The sequence below is a fragment of the Centruroides sculpturatus genome, unplaced genomic scaffold, assembly GCF_000671375.1.
Source record: "Centruroides sculpturatus isolate CEXI.00-Female unplaced genomic scaffold, Cexi_2.0 scaffold160, whole genome shotgun sequence".
NCBI lineage: Eukaryota > Metazoa > Arthropoda > Arachnida > Scorpiones > Buthidae > Centruroides > Centruroides sculpturatus.
Window position 1 is genome coordinate 296,366 of NW_019384435.1, and position 14,504 is coordinate 310,869.

At 26.2% G+C, this 14,504-nt stretch overlaps 1 protein-coding gene across 1 annotated transcript in view; it reads right to left on the reverse strand.

Annotated features, from left to right (window-relative positions):
- Window positions 1-5,402: 5,402 nt before the first annotated feature.
- The window catches only part of LOC111619911 (solute carrier family 12 member 2-like), a 105,310-nt gene continuing 96,208 nt past the window's right edge, over window positions 5,403-14,504 (reverse strand). The window contains exons 20-23 of the mRNA XM_023361735.1: window positions 13,656-13,742; window positions 12,859-12,967; window positions 12,042-12,109; window positions 5,403-6,059 (exon numbers count right to left, since the gene is read on the reverse strand). Of these exons, the coding sequence (XP_023217503.1) occupies window positions 5,924-6,059; window positions 12,042-12,109; window positions 12,859-12,967; window positions 13,656-13,742 (400 nt within the window). The 3' untranslated portion in view covers window positions 5,403-5,923. The remainder of the gene's footprint in view (window positions 6,060-12,041; window positions 12,110-12,858; window positions 12,968-13,655; window positions 13,743-14,504) is intronic.

Sequence of the window (14,504 nt, forward strand, 5' to 3'; positions counted from 1 at the left end):
AAATTTTATTATATGCATATCTGTAATAAATGTAAAATAATAACTTTTATAAAAAAATTTCTGAATGGTTACACCTGGTATAAACAGAAATATTTACATTTGATTGTCAAATACAATTGAGTGAGGTGCGTGGAATTGCAAAACCAAGCCGTATAATAAAGTGTGCATAAGCTCATCTTCGGGCCATTAAATATTAGCTATTTCTGATATATAAAAGCAATAGTTTAGATCTAACAAGGATGAATCTAAGCAATGTCTTATGTAGATTTTGAAAATTATTTCTGCAAATGGTCTTATTTATCTTATAATTTTAACAACTTTTCATAGTTATCCACATCATAAGATCATAATACCTTCTAGTAACTTCATAGTACCTTAAAAACTATGAATTGATTCCTTCAAAGAACATTATCCGTATGTGGTTATTGTTATGGTTGTAAAAACTGTTCTACATAATTATAAATACTGCTTTTCAAAGTGAATTTCATCATGTTCAGTTTATAATAATAGATAAGTTTGATCCATTTTTAGCTTTAAAGTATAAACTTATATATCAATGATAAACCAACTACAGGACAGATGGCTTCTAGCAAACTCTGGGATGGTCTATCTGGGAGTTAAGAGTACCACAGGAAAAAAAGGATCTGGGACCCAGCCCCAGAAGTTTTGAAGTGTAATGTACATACAAAACGATTCAAAATTTAAGATGTAAAAATTATATATTTACATCTATAAACCTTACATACTAAAAAATATAAATAATCAAACAGAATTTCATTGTTTGGAACAATGGACAAAAGTTGCTCAAAATTTTCTAGGAGTGGCTGAGCCACCCCTGGTCCCCCTCTAGCTATGAACCTGTATTAATAAAATTTGTTCTATTTTTCATAAATAAACCATTTTTATTTCAATTAGAAGTTTTTCTAATAAAACTACACTAAGAGAATCTGTGGCTGTTCTATACTTATACAAAAATGGCTTATCAATTATCTCAAATTGAAATCTGTTAGAAGAGATTTTATTATAAACTATACAAATCTTTTTACCATTTATACATTTTTCTGTTTATTCTTGTAAATTTTTTTTTTAAATTTATTAATTTTGCATCCCGAAGCAATATCTTTATCCTTTTTTCAACATTCCAACCAGATGATTTAGCTATTTTCCATTTAAAGAGTAAGGAATTGAAACTAAGTAAGTGAGGACATAAATTGCAAATTTCTCCTATATGTAACTAAATTATTATTATGGTTATTGAATAAAAAATATATAATTTAATATTTTAATTTATGAATACTGTATATTATATTTCACTTCATATATGTTTAATTAGTGCATAGTTTTTGAATTCATAGTGACTCATTTAATAAAGTATCAAACTTCTAAATTATAAGTATCCCTTGCATAGCATGGTAGTTACATGAATTATAAAGTTCCAAGGATTAATTTTCTTATTAAAAAAAATAATAATTATAACCATACAAATAATTTTGGGTCATTTTAAAGTCTTTATCCTTTTCAACATTCCAACCAGATACAGATGATTAACAACATGAAGATACATACAGTTCTTTGTAAAAAACCAACAATATGACCTGAGTGATGTTTTGAAAAATTTTAACTGTGTTGTTGACGTCGGATTCTCAAAGAAAAGGTTGATGTCAAATGTATATGTGTTTTTTAATATCCTATTGTGGATTAATGTTGTCCCAGCATACGAGGACTTGATACATGACACGACCATGTATCAGGGCCTCATATAATGGAAATTAATTTTTATCATTTAGGTATGTAAAGAAACACATACTTTACATACCTAAGGTAGACTAAGGAGGAACTGAGTGGATATAAAAAAGTATGCTATATACAATATACTATTTTATTAACATAGTAACATTTTTCTGTTTGAACTGCCAATTAAATCCCCAAACCACCCATGTGCATAACCTTATTGTTGAGTCAATGTTGAGAAGCAGTTTGAACACATACTTGAACCATTTACCAGTGTTGGAGAAAAGACGAATAAAATTTGTAAACGTTTTCAAACCTTACTAGTTCTTCTTGAGAAGCAGTTTGTTTGATCCCTAATGTCATACGGCATACATACTCTGTCTGGAAGTATCCAGCCATGTAATATGAGAAAATACAGACATTTATTGAAGAAGATACAAGAAGCATTAAAATCCTCAGATCAGTTTCTGTTCTTGCACTTTCAATCAGTTCATTCTCCTTGAATGCCAGGTTACTTGAATGTCACACTAATCATTCTCATTATATTAACAATGGCTAGATTTTTCTTCACAGGCCTTGTACAAAAGTAATACCTTCTTTATATATTTATATTATTATACTCATTTGTTTTAATAAAGATGAACTTCATTAATACAAATTAAATTAAACACTCAAGATTTTTCTTTTATGTTTAAGATCTAAAAATTATTTTACAAACTTGATTATAAATATTAACAAACATTCTTTAAATATTATCATTTTGAAAATTTATTTCTGCATAAGAGTTTGAAATCTTCTAAATAAGGAAAGAATAATTGCATATTTCAATGCAAATGTAACTTCCAAACCTTGGATAGACATGGTAAAGAGTAAGTATATCAGAAGATCATAAATTTCTGTGGCATAAATAATTATGGCAACATAATTAAATTTTGCTAGCATGAATAATTTTGATATTAATGCAGAAAAAATGAAACAATATATTATATTCTAGAAACAGATATGACAACTGTTCACACAATTAAGAATAACTAATTAAATAATTAAAATAGAAAATATTTAAAACATTTTGCAACAAAGTGAATTAAAAATCTATAGTAATACATAAATCTTTATAAAATAAATATTTACATTTTCATAAATATTATTTAAAAGTTATAAAATTAAATCATGAGTTATTAGGCAGAATAATCATATATAGTAGAACCTCACTAATTCGGAATAATTGGGGGAAGTCTAGTCCGAATTAGTGAGGTTTTTTTCAAATGCATATTATATGATAATTTGACTTTTAAATAAAGTATACTTTATTTAAAGTCAAATTTTATTGTGCACTTTTAATGAACATATACAATGATTTGACAAACTTTGACAATACAAAAAAATAATAAACTAATAACATTGTTCTTATCATTGTGAAAATTTACTAATTTGGGCTTAAAATAGAAACTAATTTTTGTCTGTGTTTCATTTTTTAACCGTTTGATCATATCTTGATGCATCTGTCTAAGAGCAATATAATAATTGTTAAAGCCCAGATTGAAACCAACAAATTTGTTATTTTAAAAAAATACATAATACAAAATTATATTGTAGTTTTAATTAGTGAGGTTTTACTGTAGTTTTGAATAGAACTGAAGTTCATATACATGTATATATTTAATGAAAATGTGATTAAAAACAAAGTATTTTATGTATATAAAAAAAAAATACATTCACAAAAGTATTTTCTCAAACCCATTTAATATACTAAATCAGTTTACAAATGAAAAATAAGTTACAAATAAATACATAAAATAGTAAAATTAGAAATTTCAAATGAAAACGATATCATTCAAAATTTAAATATTTTTTTTTGTGCAATGCAGATACAAATTTTCGAAAATATAATTATCTGAATAATCATATGATTGTGATTGCAAGAATGCTCCCATCATAAGTGTGCTAAAATACTTGGTTATCGTGACACCGTTTGATAATTTTAGCTATCACTAGTAGGATGAAAAAAGAATTTTAAAATAATGCTTTCATTTAATTTTACTATTTGATAATCTTGCTGTCACTAAAGCGTTGACATGAAAATGTGTTATAGTTCTAACTTAATAACATCACTTGAATTCATTTCTCATTCAAATAATCATCTCAGAACTCTGATTAAAGTTGAGATTAATTAGTAAAGAAGCAAAGAGAATAAAATTGAATACCATATTCTGAGCTTGGATGCAAACGGCAGACCTAATTAAATATATTTTAATCATTATCTCATACAAAAATATCATCGTGATGCCCCCAATGATTAGAGATTATTTTGTGCTAAAATATGAATCTTTTTCTCACACTTATGTGGAAACATTCTTGTAGAAAATAGATAAAAAGCATTTTAATTATTATTACTAATATTTACAAACTCATAATTAAATGTCAAGCACAATATAGTAACTTGGAGTTTTAAAGTATGTGTAAAGTAATATATATAATTCTCTTTGTCATATAATTATAAATGATAATATTTTAATGAATTTAATGATGTTAATTTTATTTTGTTATGTATAAGCATTAAAAACGTAATATTATGTCAATACTGTTAATTGTTCTTAGAAGAAAAGCATTAACATTGTCTAAATGTTAATTGTAATTTATAGCTAGCTAAGTAAATTCTATAACGAATCAATTTATATGTATAAATTACATAGATATCTGCAAACAATAATAACAAAACAGTTTGAGAGAGACTATGAAGAGTTCTTCAAGAATTTTGATAAATAGACATATACAGTAGAATCTACTTATTATACTCACTTTGACTCACCTCTACAATAATAATAACCAACTGATAACATTAAGCAAGGTAAATACATAAGACTATAATTAATAGAAACTCAGCATATAACTAGATAATGCTAGTAATTTAGACTACTATATGCAAGGAAATTATTAAAATGATTAACACTTAAAGCACTAGTTAAGACATGATTGTGCATTATTAGCCACATGATGCTGATAGATATCTTTAAACTGTTTTTTTTTTTGCATTATTTATCTGAAGATAATGATATCTAAAACCAGGTTCTGCTTCCAAAAAGCAAAATTTTATAAGTCTATTTTAACTTATTGTTTTGAGATATATAACATCATCAGAATTAGCACGACTGTTAATAATATCTGTGATTACAATATGTAGATACCACTGTATATTCATGTATTTTAGAAAAACATAAGTATATATTTAAAACTCAAAATTACTATTATAAAATAACAGGATTCAAATTGCTATTTGTCTTATCATTTTCTATATATTTAATAAAATATATATTTACTTTTCAACTAGATATAAAGACTTTTGCTTCAAAATTAAAAACAGTTGTTTTTTTATTAATTATAGCATTATATAAATTAAAGATTTATGACAAGACAATGAAACATTAATTATGAAATTTATTTTAATCATGAAAGATGGTGCAAGATGTGACAACTACTCTTTCATATAATGTAATTTTCTATATTAAGCTAAAATAGTGATTTATAAATAAAAATATATAGTGTAAGATGTATTTAAAATTAAATCTAATACAGCTTAGGACTTAATAATACAATATATAAAATAAAAATTAAATTAAAGACATCAGACTATCTTGTATATATAAAATAAAATTTAATGATATAAAGCCAGCTATTCCTTAAATATTAATAATATATTGCCAATATTGTATAACAATTATTTTCATTATTATTTGAATACAAATATTTAAAATTAAACTAAACTATCTGTAGGAATTCAAGTAAAATACTGATGATAAAACTGTATATTAATACAATTTATTACTTAATTAGCAAATGAAATATTTTGATACACATTCATTATCTCCCTGAGCTTATCCCATAAATATGAACCAACATTTTCAAGATGATAATTTAAATTTCAACAGGCATACTTTACTTTAGTATTTCAACAACAAACAAAAATGATCTTATATAAAATTTGATATGTCATTTATAAAAATATATTTTTTATTTTCACAATTTTAATAATATTTTGTAATTTAAATCAACTATTTGATAAGCTAAAGATCTCACACTTCATTACTTATTTTACATTTTACAAAACTATTTGCAACGTCAATAAAAAAAATGCCATTTGCCTTATTGTGATTTTAATTATATTTAAATAAAAAACTATATATTCACATTTCTTTCAGGAATAAAACGTGAGAACACTTGTTTGATTCCCTCGTATTAATAAGAAAGGAGGCATATTTTTTGTGAGTGTCTCTAACCATGCCATATATAATGGTGCAGAACACGTTCCTTTTCGTGGCATCGGCAGTGTCCTGTGAAAAAATAAATAAAAAAATGGCATTTAAAAATAATTAAATTTCATCAGCATCATCACCAAATCTATTTCATTTGGATTTATAGGAATAGCTACAGGCTATTGGTGAATAGAGAAGAATCTTTTATCCCTTAATCAAAAATCTTAGCCAAAAAGGAACAAGAAATACTTTCAATCTACAATTTCATATATTGGGAACCATTAATTACTGTTAGGTAAATAATGGTAAATGAATATAGATAAACACAAAGCTAGATAGGTTCAATATCATAATTAATTATATAATTAACATTCATAAAACATTAAATGTATTTATGTTCAGTGATGGATCAGGAATTTTTATACTTAGAGAAAAGAATCAATTTAATATTTTTAGATCAGAGCAAAATCAGTATTTACTTTTTCTACTCAAAAGTAAAAATGTAAATTTCAAATAATTTTAACTTCAATATTAGTAGTATTATAACATATTATACAGGGTTCTCTAACTCAAACTTTTAAAAAATTATTTCAGGCAAATGAATGACAACATGGTGTGGTTTTGTACACCAGCTGGTTTCAGCAGGATGGTCTTACATGCCACACCACCGTGGAAATGACAGCAATGCTGTGAAGATGGCACAATTTCCCAAAATTTGGCCACAAAATCTCCAGATTTGATATCTTGGTTTCTTTCAGTGGAGATTTTTGAAGGACAAAGCATACAGAATCCATTTACCCTAAACTAGGGGTTCCCAACCTTTTTGTGGCACGGACGCATTCAAGATTGCAAAAACTAGTGGCAGGCACAAATCAGATATTTTAAAAAATTAATTACGTGCTTTATTATAACATGCATTTTGTAACATATATTTACTATAACATATTATATATTTATTATAAAAGCTGAATTAGTGTGATCTTTGACACTGCATTTCATTTGCTAATTTCTCACAGTGGGAGTGTAAGATGATAATCCCAATCGTAAACAATCTTCAATGTTGGCATTAATTAATAAGTTGAGATTTGAATTTTGATTTTATAAAATTCATGGTGGAAAATAAAGATTTGCATAAATATGTGGAACCAAAACAGGATTTGATTTTGAAGGCTCTTTTTTTCAAAAGATAATACTTTTTATGATCAACTAAATTCCAAAAGTTTTCATCCATATTGTGAGATTTTAATATGATATCATTTTGAAAATCTAAAATCTCTTCTTCAATTATTGATGCTTCTTCTTAAAGAAGTTCTGCTATAAATTATTCTTTCAATCACTATATCAGTGTATTTCTATTAATAGGACTTATCACACTGGTGTATAAGATTACAGCCTCACAGTTACACAGATTAAAATTGTTTTATTTTCAATTACCTGTACAGGTAATTACCTGTACAGAAAATTACCTGTACAGTATGATAAGTCCTATTAATAGAAATACACTGATATAGTGATTGAAAGAATAATTTTGATTAAATTAAGGACATAGATGCATATTAATTAAGTTCTGCTATAGATTTAGCAGTTTCAATAATGTAGTTGATTTGTAAAGTTTCAATAATGTCTACTTGAGTAATAAAAGGATTTACAAAAATTGTAGCCACAGGTTTGATAATGGTAAATTTCTGGAATTTACTTTCAAACTATTCCAAAAAGTTTTTTGGATGAGTAATAAATAATGTTAGGTCAAAATTATTTTCATCAGTCACTTTTTTCATCCTTAGAAAGTGTACAAGAGAATTTTTTGACAAATTATTTATCCAAAACTGTATTTTGGCTTTGAATGCTTTTATAGAGCTAATCATTTCAGCTAAGTGTTAAATTTTTCCTGGAGATCCAGGTTTAAACTGCTCAATTTTTCACATATGTCAGTTAAAAAGCCAAGGCCATCAACCATTGTAGGTTATTTGACCTTATTTCAAAAGGTCAAAAGTTTGACCTTTTGAAATAAGGAATTTTTTAATCTCTTCCAAAAGATCAAAAAATCAGCCAAGTGCTTTGCTATTTAACCAAGGTCAGCTTGGAAAGATTCATTCTTTTCTACAAGGGCTTTAAATAATCTGTGTGATATAGGATTTCCCACCATTGCTGGTGCACATCAGTAATTACTAGGGTTTCTCATTTCCCGGTCTTTTGCTTGTCCCGGGATTCCGGGATAAAAGTGAACTGTTTCCCGGGATCCCGGGAAATCCCGGGATAGAATTAATTATTTTTAAGGTATACAAAATATCTTGAAATCAAATGATATAATTATTTTCCATTTTTTAAAGTAATTTTAAAGTTCTGTAACCTCCAAAATCATATTAATAATGCTGTGTAAGGTCTATAGGCCTATAATAAAAATTACCTTTAAATAACGTAGAAATTTTCACAAATAGAAAAAAATTAATTAAAGTTTGCTGGAAACTGCATACAACAACAACAAAAAAAAATGTTTTGAATTGAGTTAAAAATTAAAAAAAATGAACTTCTAATTTAGAAGGTAATTTTCGTTTTTTAAATAAAATATAATACAAAATATTGCAAACTTTTATAAGATTTTAAAAAGCAAAGATGGTCAATACTCCGATAACTCACTCTAATTCTTATTTTAGTAATGAAAAGTCTTGCCACCGAGAATGCCCTTTCCGATTCAATTGATGTGATTGGAATAGTGTTTAATGCATTTAAGAGAAGACAGATATTATGTGTTTTTTCACCTGTAGCCTGGAAGATTTCGAGTTCGTTTTCGAGATTGTAGTACTTCTTTCGCTCTCTAGTATTCTTGATTTGTCTACCTTGGCTGCTTTAATAGCGGCATCAAGCTTAGAGCTCGATAATTCGGCAATTCATTTGGCTTTAATAATCAGGTTTATGAAGAAAAACTTCATACTTGCAGACTTTGTACTCGTTTGTATCCTTGCCCAATTTGCACAATCTGGCGTCAGGCATTTATTGAAGCTACTGGGCATGGTTAAAACTCAAGACAGCGTAAGCACAATTATTCCAGATATTACAGGTTCCGACAAGTAAAGAATTTTTATAGTCCTGCCACAAGTAAGCTATATATTGATTATTAAACATTTGTGACATGTTATAACGAGCAAAAATTAAAAAAAACTAATAGGTAGGTTTAAAATTAATAAATACAAATGTATTCTGACAGTGAATGAGTTAATTATGTTTTCTATTTGCAAAATTCCTTAACCTTAACACAAAATAAGAAAAAAAGTGAATTTTTAAGAAATTTGCGGGATTTCCCGGGATAAGAAAAATTTCCCGGGTTAAAAAAACAACCAGGATCCCGTGATCCCGGTTGAGAAACCCTAGTAATTACTGCTGATAACTTGTTTAAAGGCATATTAATTTCTGTTGAGTAATTTTTAAAGATGATATAAATATCTTCACCCCTTGTTCGCTCTTGCATTGATAGTAACTTTAATACTTCTTCTTTCACACTAAAATCACTGAACACCATTGTTTTCATTACTGCCAATTGCACTGTATCTGATATATCTGTTGACTCGTCTAATTGTAATGAGAAATACTCACATTCTTCCAAATAATTTTTTAACTGACTTTGTAAATCTGTTGAAATCACCTGGATTCTTCTTGTACTTGTATTGTTTGATAACTTCACGCTTATTAGAAAATCCTTCAAATAATGAATTGCCTCCAACGAGAAATGCTTCTTTAAAATATCAATAGTTCATTTTCTAAACATGTTTTTTTTTCGTTTTGCCAATAAATGAGAAATTTTAAAGGAAGCAATAGTGGTATTTTTATTTTTATTTAAATGGCTGGTAAAAAATACTTGCTAGGTAGATAATCCTGATTTTAGTTAAGTTTTCTTTTTCTTAACTCAGATTTAGGCGGATAACTAACCTCAGTACTGTGATTGGTTTTGTAATGACATTCAACATTGTGTTTTTTTGCCACTAACACAATCTGTTGCATATTAAGTAAATACATTTTTCGTTACTTTCGATAACAAAGTAGTCGTCTTCCCAATCTTTGTTAAAATGATAGGTTCATTGTTTATCACTTGGATTACTGATTTTGAGGTAAAATGTTTATATACAAAAAAAACACAACACAACGATAGCATGTGATGACAACAGTATGAGTTTACAACTAATACCATACACTACTAATACATTAAAGATGACGTGGAGACATGATTATAATAAGCGTGATAAATTAGACAATGGTCAATGTAGTTCAAGTGTAGTCAATTTAGTGAATTTCTCACTACATCTAGCAAGATTTTAAAACTAGGTAACTTTTTATTTTCTTTATTTTTAACATTTAATTTTTTCATTATTTCAAAACTTTGCCGCAGGCACATGTAAATAGCTCCATGGGCACATGTAGCTATTTACATGTGCCTGCGGCAAAGTTTTGAAATAATGAAAAAATTGGGAACCCCAGCCCTAGACCAACTGAAAAATAACATTGCAGAAGTTATTTAGACAATCACACCTGAAAATGTGATGCATATCTCACAAAATGTGCAGTTGTGGTCAACTTGTGTTTTCAGAAAGAGGAGGACATTTTCAGCACCTGTTATGATGTGATAAAGTATTCACCATTATTTACATTTCTTATGCATAAATTACCACATTTGTATGTTTATCCTAATAGACACAATAAACTTTAAAAGTTTGAGTTTGGGAACTTTATGAACATCCTATATAATATGCTGTAGGATATAATACAATTTAGTTATGTAGTTGATATACTTGTATTATGGTAAGGATGAAATAAATATATTAAACTCATTTAAAAAATTAACAATAATACAGTAAAAGAAAGTTTGAATTAGATCAACTTAGTGATAAAACATTCAAATTATGAGGATTTTCACACTGTTTTATGATCAAAATCTACAGGAAAATTACTAACATATTAACATTCCTATGTAATAATGTTGCTTTAGATGACCGTTACATAAAAATAAATAATATTTAAAGAAGATATCTAAGTAAAGCTATTATCACTGAAAAAAAGAAAAAAAAAGAGCTAACACTAATAAAAAAATAAAGTTTTTGCTTTGACTATTTCTTAATCTTAACACTCAAAAGAACGAAACTATCATCAAGAAGAAAGAATGCAAATTAAACCTTCTACAGTAACAATTATTGATCAAGAAACCAAAAAGCTACTAGAAAATATGTAATTAAGAACAATATAAAGTTATCAATGATCAGGAAATGATGAATACTTATTGACTAATTAAAAATAAACTTCTACTATCTAATACTATACTACTTCTATCAAAAATTAAAGTGCTTCAGATATTCTTATAAACACCATTACATCATATCTATAATCATTATGAATTTGCTCTAAATAAATTTATATAGACAGCACTTCAAAGTATGGAAGAGAGAATCAAGAAATACAATAACAGTGTTGTTGAATTTTTGTCAAAATTGATTAAAAACTCAGAGCTAACTAACCATTATCAATAAGGTTGGGAAATTCATGTTTCAAACAATAATGTTTATTTATAGACTTCATATAATCTGACATAGAGAGTTGAATCATGATATAGTATCCTCCTACATAGTGCCAACAAATACTTGTGAATAGATCTCAATAAATATTAAATTGAGAATCCTTTAGTATCTAGGATTTAAATAAAAATATGATTTTGCATTTCGAATAACATCACCAAATCACACAACTTTCAAAGTCTCAAACTCAAATTTGTATGTAGACTTTATTATTATATATTGTATAATTCTTATTGTTTGAGGTACTTTAGTTTAGTGTTACATTCAATTCAGTGCTAATTTCAGAGGTAAACATATGACAGTGCTAAATCAAGGTTTGAGTATGTATAAAAATTTGAATTTAAATTTACTTCATTCCTATATTAATTTTATGCAAAAATTTTCGGAAATTTTTGTATAAAATTAATGTCATTTATAATGAATATTCTGTATAATTTAAAAAGATTGCCTATCTTTAAAATGAAATATTTATTTTCAATAAATGTAATTATAAATTACTTACATAACAATTAAAGTTGCATCTTTGGAATACTTCAAAACAATTTCTCTTAAACGAATATGTCTGTTTGTCTAAAATAAAAATTTTTAACATAAATAAAATTTATAGGAAAATTATTGTTTCATATTATCAAAAAAAGTAAATAAATATAAGAAATTATATTTGACAATTTTCAAAATGTATGGTTATATATAAAATATAATCAGCCTAATTCTAGTTCGTGCTTGTTTTTTAATTTTTGACATCTGTTATGTTGTTAGGCTATAATTTTCAAATTGCAGACTTATAAATTCTCACTGGCATCTGTCTGTCTTTCCCTCTTTAATCTCAAGAACAGAATTAGATAGATGAAAGTTGAGACCCAGATATGGAAAGCTTATGGGCAGAAGGCCTTGATTGACAATATATGAACTTGCATTTTGGACCATAAGTTACATTATTTCAATTCAAATATTTTCTCCAAGACAGAGTTAGATTAATGCCACATACTCTGTTTTTAACAGGTAAAGTATGATGTATAGGGACAAGATACCACTAAAATCAAAATTTATATTTTAAATTAAATAAATTAAAGATATAATTAAAAATTGCAACCAGGCATTGTGATGATGTCACAATAAATAACTACTCATTTAAGATTTTATAAAAATTTGCTTCTTTTCCTTCTTTTGAAATTTAATGGTTAAGAAGCTTATTCTATAGTGTATTCAAATTCGTAATGTAAGTAAATAGCAATTAAAAAATATATATAATAAAGAATATTGACATAAAAAATGTAAATTATAGTTTAAAAATAAATAATTTTTAAAGTTAATAATACCTTATCTTTTAATGCTATTAATTCAGCATCTGTAATGACTGCTGGATTATGTTCATCACTTTCTTCTTTCTCTCTCCATTTGCTGATCAATGCTTCAAATTCTTTTTTACTAATAAATAAATGAATCAATAAATAATTTTTGCCTATAATTTGTTCTAAATAAATAAATATGAATTTTCTGTAACTGCTGTTATTAAGATGATAATATCAAATGATTTGCCTTCCTTTTTATTTTATTCATTTTGCACTACTTGTTTATAGACTTGTTTAAAATATTACAATGATTAAATAATGTATTTGTAAGAAGCAAATTCATAAATCTTTAAAATCCTGCATAAATTTTTAATGAATGAGCTTATTCAGCTATATTAGTAACCAACTTCAAGTTCAAATATGGATGTTTCAAAATAAAACCATCACAACTTATAAAATAAATATAAATTCATTATATTTATTCTATTAATATAATATAAAATTATTATATTTATCATATTTTATTATTTTGAATTTATATTTATTCTATAAGATGTGATGGTTTTATTCTTGAAAACCTTTGAGCCAAAGATGGCTACTAATATAACTAAAAACATTTGTTTATAAAAAATTAATGATTAATTTTAAAAGTTTATGCATTTGTTTTTGCTATTTTATCCAGTATGTGATATATCAATGTTTTTGTGTAGATACAAACTCTTATTGTCTAGTTTTTATTTATGTAAAATATACATATATATAAAACAACTGCAAGTTTTGTTAATAATTATCCAAATTTCTGTAATAAGTAATAAATATTTTACCTGGACTCTTGTGGAGGTTTCACAACATCAGGAACAACCATCACATCAGAATAATCAATACGAAATTTACTTAATAGGGCTGCCATACTGAAAACATAATTTAAACATTTAATTTTTCTTAATTAACTTAAATAAAAAGTAAATTACCGAGAAATTCAAGGCTTAATGGTTATCAGAACAGAAATAAGAGAAGATTCTAGCTTAATCTATCAAAACTTTTGATTGTTTAAGAAAAATTTATGTAACACATTGTTCATTAACATTTTTGCAAGTTTTTCAATCAATAATGTATTAAATCATCTTCGGACAGATTAAAGAGCATATGCAAAAACAAAAACAAAATTAAAAGCATACAACAGCATGTGTTGGTACAAAAAATACAGCAATGTCTGCAATGTTCAGATTGCATACAAATTTATCAATTTAACTTTAATTTGATAATTAAATTTTTCTCACAAAATTTAATAAATTTTGCAAAAACAAAAATGTTCAGTAATCTGACATATTCAATAACCTGGTACCACTTTGAACACTCATAGGTGCTGTATTAATGAACTTCTACTTTATCTTGTCTTTTTGATAGTGGAATCTTCTAGTTAAATATCAACATTTCCATAACATATCAAATATATTTTGGAGTGACAGAAAAAGATATTCCTACATTATTTTAAAATTCTTTTTTTTTTGCAAAATCTTTTGTTTCTCCATTTTTAATAACTTGCAAAACATTTAAAATTATCAATAATTTATGTGTAATGCTATCAGTGCCATTTCATCAGTCTCTATGAAGCTGACACAAAAACACTGACAATGGCAGACACCATGCTTAACATACATCAACATATATTA